Source organism: Petaurus breviceps, unplaced genomic scaffold (assembly GCF_028583685.1).
Source record: "Petaurus breviceps papuanus isolate PSGF00001 unplaced genomic scaffold, PetGlider_PUasm1.0 99, whole genome shotgun sequence".
In the NCBI taxonomy this organism is placed as follows: domain Eukaryota; kingdom Metazoa; phylum Chordata; class Mammalia; order Diprotodontia; family Petauridae; genus Petaurus; species Petaurus breviceps.
In genome coordinates, this window is record NW_027187465.1 from 14709803 (window position 1) to 14733641 (window position 23839).

Sequence of the window (23839 nt, forward strand, 5' to 3'; positions counted from 1 at the left end):
TCTCTCTCTCTCTCTCTCTCTCTCTCTCTCTCTCTCTCCTCTCTCTCCTCTCCTCTCTCTTCTCCCTCTCTTTCTCTCCTCTCTCTGTCCTCTCTCTCCCTCTCCCCCTCTCTCTCCCTTCCTCCCTCCCTCTCCCTCTCTCTCCCTGCTCTCTCCCTCTCTCTCTGTCTCTCTCTCCTCCCTTTCTTTCTCTCCTCTCCTTCTCTCCCTCCCTTTCCCTCTCCCTCTCTCTCCCTCCCTCCTCTCTCCTCCTCCCTCTCTCCCCCTCCTCTTTTTCTCCCTCCCTCCCTCCTTCTCTCTTCCCTTCTCTCTCTCTCCTCTCCCTCCTCCCCTCCCTCCCTCTCCCTCCTCTCCCCTTCTCTCTCTGTCTCTCTCTCTCTCTCTCTCTCTGTCTCTCTCTCTCTCTCTGTCTCTCTCTCTCTCTGTCTCTCTCTCTCTCTCTCTCACACACACACACACACAAACACACACACACACACACACCTGGCACTGGGGGGATTTCAGCTCATGCAGCTCAGAATAGCTCTGATTTAGATACATAAACCCGGTTCCAGGGGATAAATATGTAAGTAATTGATGTTGTTTTGTATGGGGAGTTTGAGCTGTATCCATCACTCTTGGGCACTGAAGGTCTATTGAGGAACTCTGAGAACAGGTTGACAGCAAGAGGAAAAATGATCAAAGGGACCCAGACATCTTTGCACTCTTCATAACTTACTGTTGTTTCTCAGTTAACTTATGCTTCAGTTCCTAAAAACAGCTTTTTTATCATGGGCCTTCCCTCCGTGTCCCAGTGAAGGGATGGGAGGAAGCATTCTGAGATGGGCAGGAGCAGTGTTTAGGACCTAGTGCTTCTGATGGGGGTGTGGAGTGTCATTCTATGGATGTCTCCCTTCCCCATGATTGGGGTCCAAATGCCATGCACATTTTCCTCTGAGCCAAACTTCTGAATCCCAGCCCTTGAGGTTGTGACACTAGATTGTCAGTGGATGCCCAGGGTTGATGCTGGTTTTTCTTCCTTATCATGAAACCATTTGCAATGGAAATTGATGGAGCTAGTAAAGGTTGACTTTCTCTCTTCACCGGGAAATACATGATGATGGTGACCTTGGCCTCTGTCGACTCTGGTTTTATCCTCATTTGTGTTGGAGCTGGGTAGCCATCAAATAGGGTTTTCTAATTAAAATCATTCATTGTCTGAAAAGATGGAGGCAGCATGACTGTCTGGGGCTCACAGTGGATGGGGCCATCAAGCTGATCTTCTGGTCTTCTTGCTATTGTATCCTTAGTAGTTTTGAGGTTCCCATCAAGGCATAGCTCAGGTAGCTATCTCCTATATGTTTAGAATTCTCCTTGACCCCAAAATTGCTTCACTTTTCTTTTTTAAAACTTAGTCTCCTTATCTCATCCAGATTGGAAGTACAGGGGTTCCTCACAGGCTTAATCTGAATCTGATCAATTTAGGAGCTCTGACCTGCTCCATTTCTGCCCCAGGCTGGTTTGTACCTCCATAGGCAACCTGGTGACACCCCTCCCCCACCTTCTGGATCTTAACATATTAATGTTGAACTTAGTATAGATGCCTTATTGACCTAGCCCATTGCAGCTCAGAATGCCTGTGCTCAAGCAGTCTGCCAGCCTCAGCCTCCCTTGTAGCAGGGATTATAGGCAGCCCCACTCACAAACCCATGGCATCCTTGACTTCTTCCCTCTTCCTCACCCCCCCCCCCATCCAACCAGTGGCCAAGTCTTGTCAGTTCTACCACCGTGATGTGTCTTGCATTGATTACTTCCTCCCTCCTCAGCCTTGTTCAGACCCTAATCACCTCTCTTGGAGTATTTATTGCAGGAGCCTCCTAAATCAGTCTCCCTGTCTTTAGCATCACTTCACTCCAATTCACCTTCCTCATAACTTTTCAGGTGGCTATGTCACCACCCTTCACCCTTCCCCAGTCGGCTCTGCTCAGTAAACTCCAGCAGCTACCTAGTACAGCCAGGATCAGATATAGACTTTTCTGTTTGGCACTTAAACCCTTCAGAACCTGACCCAGATCGACCTTTCCAACCTTATTACACACTATTACCCTTCACAAACTCTATAGATGAACAAAACTGGTCTTGCTGCTCCTCACATATGACCCTCCATAGCTCATTGGGCATAAGCTATTTCTCATGTCTGAAGGATACTCTAAGGTCCCTTCCAGTCCTGAATCTTTGATCCTATAGTCCTAAGTCATTTAACATCTCTGAGCCTCAGTTTCCTTCTCCGTAAAATAAGGAGATTGGACTACATGGCCTCTCAGGTTCTCTTTACCCCTAGGTCTAGGATCCTATGATTTTACAGGTTACAGTTTGGATACCTGCACTGAGGGGAACTCATTCCCAGCTAGGACTGCTTCTTCCATTTGGAGAAAGTTCTCATTCTGGTGCTGGTTTTTTATTGATAATAAGCCCAAATTGGTCTCTGCAACTTCCACCCAGTGTTCATGAGTCTTCCTTTTGGGGTCAAACAGAATGAACCTAATCCTTCCTCCACATGGCAGCCCTTCAGATAATGGAAGACAGTAATCACATTGCCACTCCCATATCTTCAATCAATCAATAATAATGAATAATAGAAAACAATAACAACTAGCATTTATATATCACTTTGGTGTTGGCCAAGTGGTTTACCTATGTTATTGATTCTTATTCACATTTTATAGATGAGGAAACTAAGGCTGAGAGTGGTTAAGTGTTTTGATTTTGCTCATCTAGCTACTAAGGGGCTGAGGCAGGATCTGAACTCAGGTCTTCCTGACTCCCATATAATTGAATACCCGCTGTGTGCAGGCACAAAGTTAGGGACTTGAGATACATTAAACAAAAATGGAACAGATTATTTCTTCAAGGAGTTTACCATCCTATCTAGGGGAGACATCCTGTTTAAAGATGGGCATATACCAAATGGATGCAAAATGATCTGGGAGCATGGAAGGAAACACTAGTCACCAGGGGAGTGCAATTCAGCAAAGTAGTCATTTAGGGGGAGGGCATTTGAGCCAGGCTTTGAAGGAAACTTAGTATTACATGAAGTGAAGGTGAGGAGGGAATGCATTCCAGACATGGGGTACAGCCAGTGCAAAGGCATGGAGATGGGAGATGGAGGAACAATAAGAAGGCTGGTTTAACTACTTTCCATTCTGTAGGTTTAGCATACCCTCTTCCTTCATCCAATCTTCATAATATTTTGTCTATTCATCAGCTCACAAAAGTAACCTGTATCAGAAACCTTGCAATTTCATGTAAGTCCTGTCCAAGGATGTGTTTGGAGAGAACAGATCCATTTTCTGACCTTTCTCTGGGAACAGCTCTTTACCAAGTGGGTAGTAAGCAAGTCACTCCAATGTCCTTTTATCTACTTGACGAAAGGAGAATATCTCTTGCCACACTTGAGATTCAAGCACATTTTCTAAGGCTTTCTGATAATGTCCCACAAATATGAGCATCATCTTGCTTTGAGACTATGGATAGAATAAGTGATATTCATTTTAGATGGTCAGGGTATTTGCAGTCAGGCAAATAGGAGACTCATAATATTAACTCACATTTATATAGAGCTTTGAGGTTTGCTAGGCATTTTACAAATATCATCTCATTTGACCCTCACAATAATAACTCTGAGAAGCAGGTGCATTTTACAGATGAGGAAACTGAGGCTGACTGAATGAAGTAACTTGCTCAGAGTCACAAAGCTAGCAAGTTTCTGAGGCTGGATTTGAATTCAGGTCTTCTTGAGTCCAGGTCCACTGCTCCATCCACTGTGCTACCTGGCTGCCATATCATGAGAGTTAGCAGCTGGGGAAGAGGGTTTGGGATTCTGTTGCTGTCCTGGTATATTTGAGGAGAATCAGGCACACAGTTAATGACAATAATATTTCCATTTTGATCTTGCTTTAAGACTTTGAAAGCACCTTCCTTGCAATAACATGGTCAGGAAGGTAGTTTCCACATTACAGTTAGAGAAACAGAAACTCAGAAAAATGTTTTCATTTTTTTTGGGGGGGGGCATGTATCTGGGATTTCCTTATTGTAGAGAATGAGGACATTCCTAACAAGGAATACAGAAGACAACTTCTTTGCAGTTTGTATTCTGAGAACATTTCCTAGGGTACTGAGACTCTTGTCAGTGCCAAAAGGCAGTATCTGTCAGAAACAGATGTTGAACCTAGGGATTATTATCTTTTTCTCCCAGATACTTCCCACTTCTGAATTACAATGTTGCTATTGAGAGCTCTACCATCTTCTTGGTCACCTGGGTTCATCCTCAACTCCTCTTTCTCCCTTGCCTCATTTAATCAGTTGTCAAATTTTGAACCCATGGGATCACTAAATGAAATAATATAGAAGGCAAAAAAGTCCAAGGGCAGAGCCTTGGCAGCGGGGCAGAGAGGGGGGGCAGTGAAAGACACTGTTTGCAACTTCACCCTACTTTTGTGATATGAATGAACTTCTGGCAAAAGAGACTGAGAAGGATTGATCAAAAAGGCAGAAAGAGAATCAGGAGAGATCTTGTCCTGTCTTCTCTAGAGAGGAGAGAGTATGCAGGAAGAGAGGGTGATCAGCAGTATCCAAAGCTGCCAAGAGGTCAAGAAGGATAAGGATTGAGAAAAGGACATTACATTTGGCAGTTAAGAGATACCTGGTAACTTTGGAGTCATCCGTATAGAGATGATAATTGAACTGATGGGGAATAGTTTATAATATAATAACATTGTAAAAATGAAAAATTTGGAAAAACTAAAGAACTGATCCAGTATATGACCAACCATGATTCCAGAGAACCGATGATTAAGCTTGGTACAGAGAAGTGATGCACTTAGTACACAGAATGAGATATATTTGGGGGCATGGCTAATAGGGGAATTTATTTTGTTTGACTGTGCATGTTTGTTACAAAAGTTTTATTTTCCTTTTCTTTTCCTAATGTGGAAAAGGAATACTGGAGGGGGGACATTATTATTCATAATTGAAAAAATAAAATTTAATTAAGAATTAATTTAATCCATGAGGAGAGAGGTTGGTGGGGGGCACAAAGAAGAAAAAGAGAAGATAGGATATAGCCTTGGGGGATACTCACAGTTAGAAGTATAAGGATTGGGAAGAGAACATTACATTTGGCAATTAAGAGATTATTAATAACTTCCAAAGGGTATTTTTCATGAATGATGAGTTCAGAAGCTAGATTGTAGAGAGTTGAGAAAGGATTGAATAAAGAGGAAGTAGAGGCAGTGAGTATAAATGGCCTTTTCAAGGTGTTTAGCTGAGAAGAGAACAATAAGAAGAAAACTAGTGGGAATGATGAGAGCAAGTGAGAATATTTTAAGAATGGGATTAGAAAGAGTAAGATTCCCAGGTGGCTCAGCGAGTAAGAGCACCGGCTCCAGTGTCGGGATGACCTGGATCAAATCCGGGTTCAGATACTCAGCACCACACCCAGAAATAATAACTGGCCGTGTAACCTTGAGCAAGTTACTTAACCCTGATTGCTTAAAAAAAAAAAGAAAGAGTAAGATTCAAGGTTGAAGAGGGGACAGTGGTGGAAGGGGCTATCTGCTGGAGATGCAGGGATGGATCCAATGTATATGAAGAGGGATTGACCTTGGTGACAACAGCTCCATCTTTATCCCAGACTAGAATAAAGGATGGAAGAATGGGGAGTGATCGAGGGGTTGTGAGATGAAAAGGGGGAAAAGAGGGAACTCTCAGTGAATGGGATTGATTTCCTCAGTGAAGTTTGTAGACAAGTAAGTGGGTTGGTTGAGAGGTGTTGTGGGACATTTCAAAAGAGAAGAGAAATTGTGGTTCCCAGAATTGGATACTATACCCTACATGTGGTTTGACCAGGGCAGACTGCAAGGAATTTATCAACACCCACATCCTGGTCCCTGGGCCAGGGACTGTGTTAGCTTTTTTGGTAATTTTTTTTTTGCTAAGATTTTTTTGCCATGTCACATCACAATATTAACATTAAACTTGCACCCCTGGTCTTTAAAAGTGAAATTATTCCAGTTATTATGGTATCTTGGAAATGATCTGAATTGAGACCAGGATTCAAATCCTATCTCTAGCATTCGCTATGTGACCCTGGGCAAGTCCCTTCATAGCTCTGAGCTGTCATTTTCCCCTGTGTAGAATTGGAACCGTAGTGCTTCTTATATGGGAAAGTTGTTTTTTGTGTGTGATGAAAGTTTTTGGTATGCCACAGAAATAAGTTATTAATATTATTGGAAAAGATTGCTGACAATCACAATGATTTTCTAGACCTGTACCTAGACCTAAGATACTGAAATTAACTCCATCATTCAATAAACATCTATTAAGCACCTACCCTATGTGCCCAGTACTTTGCTAATCACCAGAGATACAGATAAGAAAAAGCAAGAGTCCTTTCCCTCAGGGAGTTTACAATCTAATGGAAGAAGATAATACAGAAAAGGAAGCTGAAAAGGGAAAGAGTGAAGAAGATACTTGGTACAGGAGGAAGGGGATGGTGGAATTCAGTCCGACAAGTACAGATAGTGAGAAATGAAATTTGGCTCATCTGTGAGCTCTCCTTAAATGGAGGCTTTGGGAGTCCTTTACCCTGCCCTCTGGTCCTCCACTCAGAGGGGCCCAGAGGCCCAAACAAGTATGAATACCAAAGCTGACTCAGTCTCCTGAAGGATGATGACTTTAGTGGTGAAGTGCTTTCCTAGGAGCATGATGATGATGGAATCTAAACCCATGGAGTGTGGTTGTTGGGATAGAGTAGAGATAGGTTTGGGAGAATGTGGGTAGAAGAAAGGAAGACAATTTACAAAAGTAGTTCCTTTTCTTATTATAAGGATGTTTGGTGATTAATTATAAAATTCATCCTTCCTTTTTACTCTCCCCTCTTCCAAAAAAGCCCCTGAGGTTCATCCATACTTTAAGAGAAAGGTTTTCTGATCCCTGCTGCCTCTCTCCTCCCCCTGTACATATTCAAGAGACTGTTAACATCTCCAATTCTTTTTCTATCATCTTTACAATGAAAATAATTGTTTATGTAGCACCCAGGTCCCTTTTTGTTTGGTTATGAGGTAAAAAAAATCCCTGATACACTTTAATAAATTTGGCAGTGGGCCCATTATAAAATGTAATTAAATGCGGCCACCATTTTCTTTTCCTTCAACAACAGTGAAATCTGATTGCGGCCATCTAAAGTGAGTTGAAATAAATCACAGGTGATGAAATTGGGATTCATATTTCTCTTCAGAAAGAGGGCAATTTGATCAGTGACCAGATGTTGGATTTATGATGAATTAAAGGAATATCGGTGCTCTAGTTAGCTGCTAAGAGATAGAGATGAGAAGATGACATTTGTTAAAAAGAAGTACGATTTCAAAGAGTCAGATGAAGATATATACAATAATAGGATTTGGATGCCGAAAGGGGCCTTAGAGACTATCTAGTTGAAACTCTTCTTATTACAAGCAAGGAAACTGATGCAAATTTGGAGTTCCAACTCAGGTCTTTTTAACTCCAAATCTAACACTCTCCACTATCTCATGCTAAATCTCTCGGAGTATTTAAACTCAAACAAGGGAAGGCATAAGACAAAACCTGAGATGCCAGAGGCATGAAGGGAGCAAAATTACTTTCACATCACAATTATCAGAAAGACATGTATATAGCCAGAATCTTGTTGTGTTTGTCCTTAATTTTCAGAGAGGACCATGGCATCAGGGAAATGATGACATGACTTGCAATTGACTTTGAATTGAGTGAGTGAGGGCTGTGCAAGGTCACCAGCCTTACTTTCTCCTCCAGAGCCATCTGGGTCCAGTAACCAGATATTCCTCAGGATGACTGGAGATGACTCAGGAAACCAGAATCTGGCCATTACGTGGGAGTTTCCAAGCCTTGGATGAAATGATCTTACAGCCATAGCAGGAAGTAGGGATTTCTAATCCTACTTCAGAGTATGTCAGAATCTTTGCACCTATTTGGGTGGAGGAACATCTGAGGTGTCTCATGCAACAGAGCCTTGAGGAGTCATCCATTGAAGATGCAGATGCAAACTATAAGGTTTTCAAGTATTTCAGCACCATGGATAGCCACACCCAAGTAACAATTTTCCATTATAGGGTCTCTAAACTGAATGCAGAAAATGAGCCAGAAACAAAGAAAAATAGATTTATGTAATAAACAAGAAGTAATTTTATAAGTGAGTATTGAAAATAGGAAGAGATTCAATGGGAAATCGCCTTTATTGGAAATCTTTAAGACAGCTATGTTTTCAGCATGATGAAAGTCATTTGGATATAGAAATAAGGATACTTCAGTAGATTCCTGGCATCCCTTCCAGTTCAGTGGTTGTAGAAGGAATGGGGGCTTCCATGTACCTCAATAAGCAGCTTGGTGGATTGGAAAAAAACAAAAGTATAAGTAGGCATGCTTTCTCTTCGGGCAGAAAAAAGTCAGTGTGGGTAGGAATGAGTGGGGAGAGTGACTTGCCTGACTTCTCTCAGCCAGTAAATGGCAGAATTGGGACTTAAGCCCAAGGCTTCTGATTCTAACTCCAGAGTTCTTTCCACTATACAACAGTGCCTTATTTTACAAATTCTGATGCTGAAGCACAGGAAGGTAGAATGACAGGCAAATAAAAATAGACTGACTTGCCCAGGGTCAAAGGGAGTAGTTAGTGGAACCAGCATGATAGCTGACTTCAGATATTTAAAGCATTGGAAGGTGGAAGAGGACCCCAAAAGACAGGGAAATAGTGAATATTTCAAAGAAATAAGTTTAGACTTGACCAATTCTTAAGAATTAGTCTCAAAGTGGAATGGGCTATCAGAAGATGGTAGGCTTTCCCTCACTGGAGGTCTTCAAGCCAAAACTTGGTGGCCACTATTGGGCATATTGTCAATGAGATTCTTATTTATATGTGGATACTATGATAAAAAAAAACCTGATGGAGAATGTGATGAGGGGCTGGTGGTAGTGGCGTGTGGTGAGAGGCAGTGGTGTGAGCCAGTAGAAGACCTTGGAGCTAAGTATAGGCACAGCAGACCACCTTAAGAATTGTGGTGCTTCAGGGGAAGTGGCTATAGGACTCCGGCTAGGAGGAAGCTTGACACCCCTTTTCCCCCCACCCCATTATTGGTGCCCTGGTCAAGACTCTGCCAGTCTCATATTGCTTATAACTCAGGGGAAGAGCACAGAGCTTAGTCAGAAGACTGAACTTGTTAACTGCCAACCTGTGTGACCTTGGACAAGTCATTTCCCTTCTCTTGGGCTCAGTTTCCTCATCTGTAAAGTGAGAAATAGTTCTTAAATTTGGGGTCCATGGAACTGTGGATAGATTTCAGGGAATCCATAAACTTAGGTGTGAAAAATACATCTTTATTTTTATTAACCTCTAGCTGAAATTTAGCATTTTCTTCAATTATTTAAAAGCGTTCTTCTGAATAAAGGTCCTTTAGTTTCACCAGACTGTCCAAGGGGTCTTTGAATGTATGATAGTCTAAGGTATGTATGATATGTCTTTGAATATAAGATAGTCTAAGGTCTAACTTATGTTCTGTCCTTGCCTGACCTTCTACAAATACAAAGTGATCTCACACCAGGTCATTCTTTTGCATGTGTTTTTTCAGTTCTGTCTGAAGAATTTCCTTATTAGATCTGTCCACTATGTCTGGAGATTATGGATGAACTTTTGGCTCTAAATCTGTGATTCAGTGATTCCTGGTTTACCCAGGGCCCTGGGAGATCTTGGAGAATCTAAATCTCTAGTTTCTGTTAGAAGCCAATGGGGCAGAGAGGAAAGATCTCTTATTCTTAAGTCAGAGGGTAGGTCAAATCCTGATTCTAATGACTTGATAGCTGTGTATTGATTTATACTTCAGGCAAGTCATAACCTCCCTGGGCCTCTGATTCCACATCTATAAAGTAAGGGAAGTTGGACTAGTTGCTCCCTGAGGTGCCTTACAGATCTAAATATATGATTTAGACCTTGGTATTGGATAATTCGTCTTCCCATCTCTTAGCATAATGTATTTCATATAATCACAAACTTGGAGCTGGAAGGACATAACCCCATCATTTAACAGAGCTGGATACTGAGAACCAGAGGGGAGAGGTGATTTGTCTGTAGTCACATTGGTAAGGAGTAAATGAGAGAACCAGGCATAGTGGGAAGACTGATGGAGATAGTTCAAATCCTGCTTTGCCACTTACTGAGGGTTTGCCTTTGGCTAATTACTCCCACTCTTTAGGGTAATAGATCTAGAGCTGGAGACTAATTCAGTTCCCTCCCAGTACTTTTTCTATTGCACCACCATAGACCTCAGTTTCCTCTTCCATAAAATGAGGTGGCTGGACTTTATGGCCTTTAAATTCCCTTTCAGCTCAAAATAGATATTACTATAATCATTGGCAAGACAGTTTACCTCTCTGGGTCTTGGTTTCATTACCTGTAAAATGAGAGGAATTGAATTAGATGATCATGCCAGCACAGAGCACCCCCACCCTTTTAGCTCTTCTGTATGCGTTCTCTTCTTCCCTTAGAATGCAAACTCCTTGAGTGCAGGAACTGTCTTTCATTTACACACACACACACACACACACACACACACACACACACACCAGTACTTAGCACATTGTCTGGCACAAAGTAGCTTTTCCTAAATGCTTTATCATCTATCTATCCATCTATATAGCATTTGTCTCTCCCACTATTATCTATCTGTCTCTCTGCATCCATACCATCATGTGTCTACCTAATCTATCCATTTATCTATGTCTCCGTGTGTCTATCTCTAATCATCTCTTCATCCCTTCATCACTCCATTCCTTCTCTCTCTCTTCCCTCTTTCTTTCTCTCTCCCCCCCTCTCCCTCCTTCTTTCTCCATTTCTCTGTCTCTCTCTCTCTCTCTGTCTCTGTCTCTCTGTCTCTCTCATTCATTCTGATGATAAACCTATGATTCTATGAAATGGCAGAAATATACCACACCTCCATACTGCCTTCCTCTCCCTAATATGTTTGTTTGTTTATTAATTATATGATTAAAAGTAGTGCTATTTTATCCCTTCTGTGACTAACACACACACACACACACACACACACACACACATGAACACCCCCCTACAGGCTACCCCCTGGTCTGTTCAATCATTTTTATTCAGTTCTGTGTCTCTTTAGTGGCTAAATGGAACTGTTAAAAGGAACCCAATCCAGACCAAATGGATGGAAGTCAGTTTTTGTCCAGGACGTACCATGTAAATGTAACCTTTAGAGGCAGCCTGTAATTAAAATATGCTGCTGCCTGATATATGAGAATTGGATATTAAAGCAAACAGAGTTACTCTCTGCTTATATGAATAATATCAGGCATGGGGTTAGTGAAGGATTGGTTGGAATATTGAATAAATCACTGGGATTTCAGCTGGAGACTGATTTGCAACCTGGAATGAAAAGTTTAATAGGCCAGGTTTTGTTGTTATAGGTAGTTCTCTGGCCCAAATAATTGCAGGGTGATCTGGACCCAATAAGAGTTGAAAATTCTGAGGATAACTTCTCTTGGTGCTAGCTAGAAGACCTTTATTCAGAGCCCCACTCCAAGTTCTCCTGCCTGGAGCTAGTCAAGGAGAAAATAGCTCTGTGTCTATCCAAGATGGGTATGGTGAGGCACTGGATCAAGGCCAAGGATTCATCTGGGTCATAGATCTAGATCTGGAAGGGAACTAAATGACTGTGTAATTGACACCCTCATTTTACAGATGAGGAAACTGAGGCCAGTGGAATTGAAGTGATTTGAGATCTAGAACTGGAATGGACCTCAGAGGGCATCTAATCTGAACCATTATTCTACATTTGGGGAAGATGAGACCCAGAGAGTTTAACTCACTTAGGATAGGTCTAGAGTGGCATCTAGAGCTCTGAAGGCATCTAGTTCACCCCTCTATTTTTTAGGTAATGAAACTGTGCTCCATAGAAGTGAAACCCCTAGCCCATGATCACACAGCTTACCAAATTAGTGACTGAGGCCAGGATATGAAACTAACTCTCTCATTAGATCTTAGGGTTATGAATTTAGGTTTGATGGGGCCTCAGATTCTAATCCTCTCGTTTTACAGATAAGCCTAAGCGTGGGAAGTGAAATCTCTTGCTCAAGGTCAAATAGGTAGTAGGTAGAAGAGCCAGGGTTCAAACTGGTATCCAGTGCTGTCCCCTTCCCCTGTGTTTAGCCATCTTGGTCTCTTTTTTGTCTTTAGGACAATACAGTTCTCTTCTTTTGTTTCAAGAGGAATGTGTTGGTTCAGAAGAGCCCCAACAAATGGGACCTGTGTGATAATCTAGCTGCCACTAATTTAGAGTGATGTGAACTTAAGTCAGTTATCTGTCAATGTGGGAGCCCCATTTCCTCAGTTGCAAAATGAGAAGCAGGGCACTGTAGTAGAAAGAATTTGACTTGGAACTGGAAAGACCCGGGTTCACATTTGGAATTAGACCCTTATTGACTGGGTGATACTGGGTGATACCACTCCCAGCATTCATGGAGCTTACAGCTTAATAAGAAGAGATACATATATTGAGAATGGTAATACACAATAATGGAAATTCTAGTGCCTTCCTTCTCTTGGTTATTTGAAATTATTCCTGCACTTAGTTTGTACATAGTTGTTTGCGTGTTATCTCCCTTATTAGACTACAAGCTCTCTGAGGGGAGGACTTGTCATTTGCCTTTCTTTGTAACTCCAGTGCTTAGCACATAGTAGGTGCTTCTTAAATGCTTACTGATCGATGAACTGAATATTAGGGATGAGAACTAGACCTATGATTTCTTTTTTTTTTCTTTTTGGAGGGGGTAAGGCAGGGCAATAGAGGTTAAGTGACTTGCCCAAGGTCACACGGCTAGTAAGTGTTAAGTGTCTGAGGCTGGATTTCAACTCAGGCCCTCCTGACTCCAGGGCTGGTGCTCTGTTCACGTTGCCACCTAGCCACCCTCTAGACCTGTGATTTCATTGGCATAGGGAATTCCTGGGTCAGGAAACTTTCTCTATCGATACAGACCAATAGCATCTCTGTAACTTGGAATCACAGAGTTGTCCCCAGGGGACTGAGAATTGCCTTGGCCCATGGTTTGAGGCAGGATTTGACCTCAACTCTTCTTGGCTTTGAGGCCAGCTCTCTATCCACCATGCCATGCTGCTTTTTATCAAGTGTCCCCAAAATCTCAGTGTAATTGTAAGTGTTAATTGCACTAAGATGCCCTATATATTTTGAGAATAATTACATTATTCTGGAGAGGGACTTCAGAAGCCATCTAGTCCAAAACAGAGGTGCACAAAAACCCTTTCTATGATATCCCCAGCAATTAGCCATCCTTTCTCTGCTTGGAGTAGGGGCAACCCTGGTACCTCTGAAGACAGCCTATTCCATTGTTGGACAGCTCCGAGTGGGATAAAAGAGATCATAGATGGGAATGGACTTTGAGGAAACCTATGTTCTCTGAGCTCATCTGGGTCCTCCCTGTTCCCTGACAGTCTTCTCTGTTCTGTCTTTATTGACTCACTGCTCGGTCTGTTCTGAACCCTTTCTTGCCCCCAAACACACCTCCACTGCTCATTCTTACAAGTGACTTTTCTTCCTTCTCTGAGGTTAAGACCATTTTACACAAGCCGCCTAGGCTTCCTATTTTCCTCAAAATTTCTTAGTAATAACCAATTAATCAACAAGGATTTATTAAATACCTACTGTGTTAGTCAAGGGGCAGTGTGGCAGAATGGATAGAGAGAAGGTCTCAGAGTTAGGAAGACCTGGGTTCAAATCCCACCTCTGAAACATACATGTTGTGCAACCCTGGATCAATAATTTACTCTCTCGGTACTCTAGGCAGCTCTGTGACTCTGAATTGCACAGAAAATACCAACTTGTATTGGTAGAAGTTCTTCATGGGGGCTCTCTTATACGCATGAAGTCAAATCTGGTGAAAAAAAGGTGATAGAGGCATAAATCAGGAGATAACCATACATTTAGAGCTATTATTACTCCATTTTACAGATGAGGTAACTGAGACAGACAGAAGTTGTGACTCAGCTGTCATCTTCCATGATTCCTCTGTCACTTTTGATTCAATATTGTTGCCAGAACTTATGGACTTTTCCACTCCAACCTTTCTCCAGTCTGCCCCCTTTTGTTTAGCTCTCCTGGTTTAAGTCCTTATCATCTGTCACTTGGACTGTTATGATAACTTCCCTCATTGGTTTCCCTGCTGCCAGTCTTTCCTACTTTTAACATTGTTCCTGAGGAGACTTTTGTGACTGACTTCGGGTCACACAACTAGTAAGTGTCTGAGGCTGGATCTGAAGTTGGGTCTTCCTGACTCCAGGTCCAATGTTCTGTCCATTGGACCACTTATCTGCCTCATATGAAGGGAAATGATATAAAATAAATCCAGAATGGCCTCTCTTCCTAGACTGGTTTCTACTTGGAGCTAGATTATGAAAGGCTTTAAATGCCAGGTTAGGAAGTTTACAATAGACAATAGAGAACCCCTGAAACATTTTGAACAAGGGAATGATATTGTCAGACCAGATTCTTGGGAAGAATATTAGAGGGAGGAGATACTGGCATCAGAGGAACCAATTAGGAGGCTGTTATAACAGTCCAAGTGACAGGTGATAAGGGCTTGAGCTAGGAGGGCTGAGCAAAAGGGGCAGTTTGGAGAGAATGGGAGAATCGATGAGACCTGGCAACAAGATTGAATCAAAAGTGACAGAAAAGTCATGGAGTATGACAGCTGAGAAAAGACCATCAGATTGAGCACTTCAGAGCTCAATGGTAACCTTAGAGAGAGCAGTTTTAGTCAAAGTGGTGTGGTCACCAGACAGATGGAAAGGGGTCAAGAAGTGAGGAAGAGGGGCACTAGGTAGTGCAGTGAATAGAGAACCGGTCCTGGAGTCGGGAGGACCTGAGTTCAAATCTAGCCTCAGACACTTAACACTTACTAGCCGTGTGACCTTGGGCAAATCACTTAACCCCAACTGCCATGCTCTCCTCCCTCCAAAAAAGCAAAATAAAAAAGAAGTGAGGAAGAGATGAGGAAGCAGAGGCTCCAAGTTTAAATGACCCTTGAAAATCTGTCCTCCTGTGCTCCAAAGGATGCACTCTTCAGCTGTCACTCCCAGAATCCTTCTTTCCTGGAAGGCTCAGTTCAGGTTCAACCTTCCCAGAGGAATCTGGAGGTAAAAAGGAGTAAGATCTGGAACAGTAGCTTGAGGTGATGGCTCTGGAAAAGAGAGGGGTCTCACTTATTCCTTCCTCAGAGATAAGAGCAAAGGAAATTCACAAAGAGGAGAAAACATTTTGAGGTGTGAAGAAAGACACAGTAAGTATACAGTACCTGCCTGGCCTTGATATCCTCAGTAAAGTGGGAGTCAGGGTCATCTACTAAGATACAGGATGGGGAGATTGGCTTTGGGAGGCTTGGGAATGGAGGAGCCTCTCAGCTTCTTTTCAGAACTGCTGTATGTGTCAGGTTCATAGATTTAGAATACGTTAAAGGACCTCAGAGGCCATTTAGTGTCAACTATCTTATGTTGCATAGAAGGGAGCAAGGCAGGTTAAATGGCTCACCCTCTTGTGACCCTTGCCCTCCTGAAAATCTGGGAGTCTATCTAGAGAAAGACCGGGAGTCTACCCGCAGTCTTTGTTTCCCTTCTTTTGATATTGAATGGAGACCAGTGCAGCACATAGGCAGGTCGTGGTTAACTCTGTCCTGCTACAGGAGTGGCCGTTCTGTAAACTTTAAAGCATAATGTAAAGGAGAATGATTACTATTATATTTTTCTGGCCATATACTTTTATTAGATGAGCTTGTTGATATTGCAAAGTGAGGGTCATGAATTGAACTAAATAATGTCCAAGGTTCCTTCTGGGTCTAAATATACGATCCAATGATTTGTTTTGCAATCTAAGCCCCTCATCATACAAGTGAGAAAACTCTGGCCCAAAGAAGGAAAGCCATTTGGTCAAGGTCACACAGCCTGTAAGTTGCAGACTTGGGTGTAGCAGTTGAGATCATTTTTGCAAAGAACTTTGCAAATCTTGGAGCCTGATACACACGTCATCTATTGTTAGAACCAACTCTCTTGCTTCCGTGTCCAGGGAATTTTCCATTCTATTCCCGGCTCAGATGTCACAGGTTGCTTCTGCTGATCCCTCCTGACTCGTAGCCCACAGTGCTCTCACACTATACAAGGTTGCTTTTCACCTGGAGCTGATAAGACTAACCCCGTGGGCTTTGGAGAAGAACTTTCTATTATCCACCTGCTTTGAGATCCCGGGACAAAAGCCACCGGGGACTAGTGATATGCAAAATATGACTCGGAGTCTATATTCCTGGTTATCAGAAAATTGGACTGGAAAAAGAGCTTTTGTTCTGCCACTGAGACATCTTAATAGGTGCTTTGATTGGTTAAACAGAAGCCTGCTGTCTCAATTTAATTGCTGTAAATGCTGTTTGCCTTACTGCTTATAATAGCAGTCCTGGCTTGCTGGTAGATCTGTGCCTTCTCTTTAAAAAAAATTCTAAGTTTTTAGAACTCTATTGGCAGGGATGATGAAATACAAACTTAAGGAAGTCAAGATAGGATTTCAGGGTTCAAATATCCATCCACCCACCCCCTCCCGTACTGTAGATGGGTTGTTGCTGGAAAGCAATGATAGGGTACTTATTATAACTGACAAAATGCATTGTTGCTGACCTGTGGGAGATATTGGGGAAATGAATCTGTGCTATTAAGGTTAATTACATATATTTTTTGAGGATCTAATGTATTTGAGAAAGTGTAACCAGTGATAAGGAATCCAGTGGAGAGGGATGCTTCTTGGGGAGGAGACCTGGCCTCTCTGCTTATTGGAGAAGGAAAGAGTGGGAGTTGGAGGGTGGCAAATAGCAGGGAGGAGGAGGTGGCCTTGAATGGCCCAACCTCATTTCCAGCACCCAGAGTTAGCCCCAGGGAAAATTGGAAGGATGGAAAGGTTTGTCTTCTGAGCCCCTAAGTTTGTATGGTCCATGTAGAATAGGAGTTCTTAACCTTTTTTGTGTTGTGGACCCCTTTGCCAATGTCATGAAGCCTAGAGATCCCTTTTGGACTTCAGAATAATGGCTTTAAATATATAAAATAAAATAAAAAGGAATGCAAAGGAAACCAATTACACTGAAATACAAAATATTTTTGAAAAAATCAATTCATAGACCCCAGTTTAAGAAGCCCACAGTGCAAAGTTAAAAGGACCTAGGTTTAAATTCCTTCTCTCCCCCCCACCCCATAGCTTTGTGACTTAAAGGAGGTCCTTTAATCTCTTTCAGCCTCAGTTTCTTCCTCTGTTAAATGATACTTTTGACCCAAATGAGTTTGAAAATCCTTTCCAGCTCAAAATTGAATTTTTTCTCTCTTCCCATTTTCTCTTCCTTTAAAATAAGTGATGTATTTTGTTCCTATATCACTCTCATTTATACATATCCACATATATGTATGTATGACTGTATATATGTATGCATGTATGTATTCCCCTTGCCCAAACATCACTTCCACCCAGAACTGACTATTCCCTTGTTAACAAAGAAAAAAAAACAGTTAAGCAAAAACAAAAGTGTATCTGGTAATGTATCCAACACTGTACATTGTTAACCTGTACCTCTACTGCTCTGCCAAGGGAAGGTTCCTTTTCCAGTTCTTCCCCCCCCCTTTCCCCCCTTCCCCCCCCTTTCTTTCTTTTGTTTTTTTAAGCAATCAGGCTTAACTAACTTGCTCAAGGTTACACAGCCAGTTATTTCTGGGTGGGTGCTAAGTGTCTGAGCCCAGATTTGATCCCCAGGTCATCCCAATACTGGAGCCGGTGCTCTTACTCGCTGTTCTACCTGGCCGCCCCTAAGCAATTGGGGTTAAGTAACTTGCTCAAGGTTACATGGCCAGTTATTTCTGGGTTTGGTGCTAAGTGTCTGAGCCCGGGATTCGATCTCCAGGTCATCCCGACACTGGAGCCGGTGCTCTTACTCGCTGTGCTACCTGGCCACCCCCTTTCCCCCCTCTTTCATTCATCCTGTACGTTGCTTTTTGTCCCATGCTCCCAAGAAACTCTAGCCTTAGTCTTGGAGGACAGTGATCTCAGAAAAAACAAACTCACTCCACCTGGGTGTTAGGGACTGAACGTGCAGTGAGGTGTAAAGGAAAAAGTGGAAAATAGACTGGGCATCCTGAAGACCCGAATTCAAATCCTATCATTAGCACTTGCCAGCTGGGACCTTAGACTTAGTCATCTGAGCTTTAGTTTCTTCATATACTATTTCTACAAATGGGTATTATATCAGTACCTACCTCCCAGGCTTGTTGCAGCAATGAAGTGAGATAATAAATGTAAAGCATTTGCAAATCTTCAATTTCTCTTACTACTCTTTTTTTCCTATATATTTTTTTCCATTTATAAGAGGAGAGAGTGGGTAATACTGAGCCCCAAACAACTAATTAGCCACAGTTGTATAAAGCAAAGAAGACCATCAGTTTAGAGTCAGACGGGACCTTACGGGCTATTTAATCCAGTCCTCTCATTTTACAGCTGAAGAAACAGACCCATGGAGGTTAAGTTACTGGTCCAAGGTCATACAAGTAGAATCAGAGGTAGAATTAGAATTCAGGTCCTCTGACTTTAGAGCCATGGCTCTTTCCATTGTACCAAGACCAGCATGGTAAAGGGTGTTGAGTTCATGTCATCTGGGATTATTCAGGTTAGAGAAGAGAAGACTAAGGTGGGGAGGGGGATGGGCATGATAACTGTCTTCAGTATTTGAAAGACTGTGACATGGAAGAGAAATTAGCTTTGTTCTGTTTGGCAATGTCTGGAAGTTTCAAAGAGACAAATTTAGTTAGGCTGACTAGCTGGAAGTATAGGTGAAGATAAATAAAAGAGAGAGAAATTATGTATGGATAGATATATAGATAGGTGAATGATAAATGATAGATAGGAGAGGGAGAGAATTTATTACTAAGCTCCAGGGATTTACATACAGACAGAGAAGACAGATATACCCTCATGGGGCTTGCATCCTAATTCAGGAAAATAACACATAAAGGGGGACCAGAAAGGAGTCAGAAAAAGGAGAGAGGAAGAGTACCTAATAAGAGGCAATGTAGCTGTTAAGGAGGAAAAGCAATGGAGAGAATGAGTCTAGGCATGAGTGAAGCATGGCAGGGATAGCAGTCATAAGGAGGGAGTCATTTGTCAGAAGAGCAGCGCCTCAGAATGATGAGGAAAACTTTCTAAGAGAGACATCCAAAAGTAGAACCGGCTACCTCAAAAATGTAAGGACTTCCTCTGTACTGGAAATATCTTTAAGCAAAGGCTAGATGCCCACTTATTGTGTATATCATAGAGAGTTTCTTTTTCAGGTGATTAGTTAGGTGGTCTCTAAGGTGCCATCTGAAATTCTGTAATTTTCAGGCATTTGGGAAAAGTTCACGTCTCTCACACTAAAAAATTGTGTTCCTCTGTTTTTGAGGGTGACCTAGTCAGACTTTCAGTTTAGGAAGATTGCTTTGGTTATTGAGTGGATAATGGATTGGAAATGGAGAGAGACTTGAGACAAGGAAACTGATCAGCAAGCTATTGTAATAGTCTGGCTTGGGTCAGGATGGTGACAATGTCAGAGAAGAAAAGGGATTAAATATGAAAAATGTCACAAAGGTAGAAATAATAGGACTTGGCAACTGATTGGATATGGGGGTCAAGTCAGTGAGGAGTTGAAGATGACACCTAAATTTTGAGCCTGGGAGGAGGCTGGTATCCTAAATAGTAAGATAAGAAGAGGGAAGGGTTTGGAGGGGAAAGATAATGAGTTTCATTTTTTTTTGATGTGTTGGGTTTAAGTTGTTTCTAAGACAATCAGTTTAAAATCTTCAATAGGCATTTGGAGATATAAGGTCGGAGGGTAGCAGAGAGTCTAAGGCTTGGACAAACCAATCGAAGGATCATCTACATAGTGGTGATAACTTAATTCATGGGCACTGATGAGATCAACACATGAAATATATAGGGAGAAGAGAAGTGAGCCAAGGACAGAACATGGGGCAATACCCAGAGTTGGTGAATAAGGACCTAGATAGAGATTCCACAAAGGAAGCTGAGAAGAAGCCGTCAGATTGGCAGGAGGAGAACCAGGAAAGTGCAGTTGCATGCAAATCTGGAGAGAAGAGAACATCAAGAAGGGAGTGATGGATAGGGTCAAGGACTGCAGAGAGGTAAGAAGGGTGATGATTGAGAAAAGGCCAGCTGATTTGGTAAGGAAGAGATCCTTGGTAACTTTGGAGACAGCAGGTTTTGTTGGTTAATGAGGACAGAAGGCAGACTACAACAAATTAAGAAAAGAGAACATTCAACTATGAACACTGGGTACAAGTTTCAAAGTGGTAATTCTAGGACTGATGTCAGGAAAACAATTGGAGATAATCTAAGGATGAAATGCCCACCTTCTCCCTCTTCCGAAGTTCATCAAGAAAGGCTGGTTGACCACTTATCCTGGCCAGGGATATTGTAAGGATTATTGTTCTTCAAATTGTATGAGATGGTCCCTGAGGTCCTGTCCGGTTCCAATATTTCTATGATCCCATCCTCTGACTCCAAACTCATTGTATATCCAATCTCCCCAAGCTCAGCATAAGCTTCTCAAGAGTCTTGACCATCTGAGGCTTGCCATGGATGTCCCCTAGGAGAGTGCTAGGCTTATAGTAAGCATTGAATTAAGAAGCCTTGGTGAAAGTCTTGCAGGATTCAGTTGTGAGATACCCTAATAGGAAGCCATTATTTCTATCCCTATCCCTTATACCAAGTAAGCAACAGCTGATGGAGCTAACAGCTGTGACATATAGGGCTTCAGTTCTTAGAAGGAGAGTTGGAGAGAGCACATAATCTGTTTCTTTTTTTCCTTCCCTTCCTTTCTCTTCCCTTCCTTCCCTTTGAAGTTTCTTAAATTGGCTTTCATTAGGCTGACATTTTGACTTTAAGTAAACTAGAGAAAACTCCTGAAGGGAAGGGACTTCATCATATTCATCTCTGTATTTCCTTAAGTACTAAGCTCATATTAGATATTCAATAAATTTATCTCCTGCAAGAGATATTAACCTGAGATCTGTGAACATTTCTAAAATTTTTTTTTGCTAATTGTATTTCAATATAATTGGTTTCCTTTGTAATCTCAGGGATATTATTCTATACATTTAAATACATTATTTTGAAAAGAGATCCATAGTCTTCATCAGGCTGCCTAAGGGTGCATGATGCAAAAAGTGGTTAAGAACCCCTGATTTACTGAATTACCTTATGCCTTCTGTCACACAGATATCTTACATTCCATCTGCTTTAATAAACTGCTTCCTTCCCCCCTGCCCCAAACCTCCCCTCTCCCTGACTTCCCTGTTATGCTAAGGGCACCACCAGCCTCCCAGTCAAACAAGCTCAGCCTCCATGTCATCCTCCACTCCTCACACTCACCTGCCATATGCAATCTGTTGCCAACTCGTCAATTCCTTTTTTTTTCAGATCTCTCACGCATGTCCCCTTCTATTCTCTGACACTGTTTCCACCCTGGCACAGACCCTTATCTCTTCCATGCCCGGGCTGTTGCTCTAGCCTGCTGTTTGGTTTATCTTCCCCAGTTTGTCGTCCACTCAGCTGTTTCTTCCTGAAAAAAGGCCGAGGTCTCTCATTGTACATGGGGCCATCTCCAGTCATCCTGATCTAGGTTTTGCCACTGGACCCAGATGGCTCCAGAGGAGAAAGTTAGGCTGGTGACTTTGCACAGCCCTCCCTCAATTAAATCCAATTTACTTACAAGTCAAGGCATCACCTTCCTGATATCATGGTCCTCTTTGAGAATGAAGGAAAAACCACAAATTGATCTTCCTAGAGCAAAAGTTTGGCCATTTTACCCCTTTAGTCAGTAAACCTAAGGGGCTCCCTATCACCTCCAGCATCAAATATAAAATCCTTTGACACTCAAAGTCCTTCATAGCTTGCCTTCTGTTTACCTTCTTCTTACACCTTACATCTCCTTCCCTCACATACTCTATGATCCAGTGACATTATCTTCCTTGGTGTTCCTTAAATTCAACACTCCATTTCCTGATTCTGGGCATTTTCACTAGCTGACTCCCATACCTGTAAAGTTCTTCTCATCTCCATGTCTGTGGCTTCCTTCCCACCTAAAATCCTACTTCCTATAAAAAGCCTTTCCCAATTTCCCTTAATACCAGTGACTAATTCCCTTTAAAATTATTTCCAATTTATCCTGTATCTATCTTGTTTGCGGCTAGGTGGTGCAGTAGATAGAGCCTGGAGTCAGGAGGACCAGAGTTCAAATCCAGTCTCAGACACTGACTACCTGAATGACCCTGGTCAAGTCATTTAATTCTGTTTTTCTCAATTTCCTCATCTATAAATGAACTGGAGAAGGAAATGGCAAACTACTTCAGTGTCTCTGCCAAGAAAATCCCCAAAATAGGTCATTGAAAGTTGGACACAACTGAAATGACTTATTAGTACCAGCAACAGCAGCGACAACTAAATTTTGTTTGCATGTTGTCTTCCCAGTTAGACTGTTAGCTGAGAGCAGGGACCATCTTTTGCCTTTCTTAGAATTCCCTAGCACTTAATACAGTGTCTGGCACATAGTAGGGACTTAAACATGCTTGTCAGCTGACTCACTGACTGGAAGTGACTGTAGAGAACTTCTAGCCTGTTCTTTTTACTTTATAGATGAATATAGTCACTTTATAGGTGACTGTCAGTCACTCACTGAGATAAAAAAGACTTGCCTGTGTTATCCCAATAATAAGCAACCAAATGGATTTGAACCCAGGTCCTCTGGCTCCACATCTAGCACCTTCTTCCCTGCCCTGTATTAAGATGTTTCTCTGAATTTTGTATAGGGACTTTGATACCAGAGACCGTGGGTTGGGGAAATAAGCCAGTTCACTCACTGACTGCTTTTTTAGGCAGCCACAGCCCCCTGATTTTGTTGTGGTGGTGGTTTAGTCATTTCAGTCATGTTCAACTCCCCATGACTCCATTTGGAGTTTTCTTGGCAGAGATACTGCAGTGATTTGCCATGTCCTTTTCCAGCTTATTTTACAGATGAGGAAACTGAGGCAAACAGGGTGAAGTGACTTGCCCAGGGTCACCCTACTTGTAAGTATCTGAGGCTGAGTTTGAATTCATGAAGAAGAGTCTTCCTGACCCCAGGCCTGATGTTCTACCCATTGTACCACCCAGCTGCCCCAGCTCCCTAATTACCAGAGATTTTGGAGATACCCAGCTCCAGTCCCATGGGTCCTCTGGGTTCTGCTCTCAGTCATTCAAAGTTGGGAAATTGTGTTTATCTGCTAAATAACCTACTCCTTCTTCCTCTCTGTTTTCTTCCTTCAGACACACTGTCAGTGCCTCGATGGTCTCCTCAGATTCCTCGAAGAGATCTAGGCAACTCAATAAAACACAGGTAGGCTGAATTTGGGAGGTGGGATGGTGTTCATGCTTTGTTTCTCTGTAGTGAAAGATGCTTTTTGGGGGCCATTAGGGCGTGCACTTTAAGGATTACAAAGTCCTTTACATATGTCATCACATTTGACCTGTACAAAATTGAGAGACAGGTGCTATTTTACAGATGAGGAAACTGAGGTTCAGAGAGGTAAAGTTAAGTCAGCAAGCATTTATTAAGTTCCTACTTTGTACCAGGCACTGAGCTAAGCCCTTTATTCTCACTCAATGTTTACACTTCTGAA

At 42.2% G+C, this 23839-nt stretch overlaps 1 protein-coding gene across 1 annotated transcript in view; it reads left to right on the top strand.

Annotated features, from left to right (window-relative positions):
- The window catches only part of KSR2 (kinase suppressor of ras 2), a 587222-nt gene that overhangs the window by 384985 nt on the left and 178398 nt on the right, over positions 1 to 23839 (top strand). Inside the window, exon 6 of the mRNA XM_069081397.1 lies at positions 23487 to 23556. Coding sequence (XP_068937498.1) covers positions 23487 to 23556 — 70 coding nt within the window. The remainder of the gene's footprint in view (positions 1 to 23486; positions 23557 to 23839) is intronic.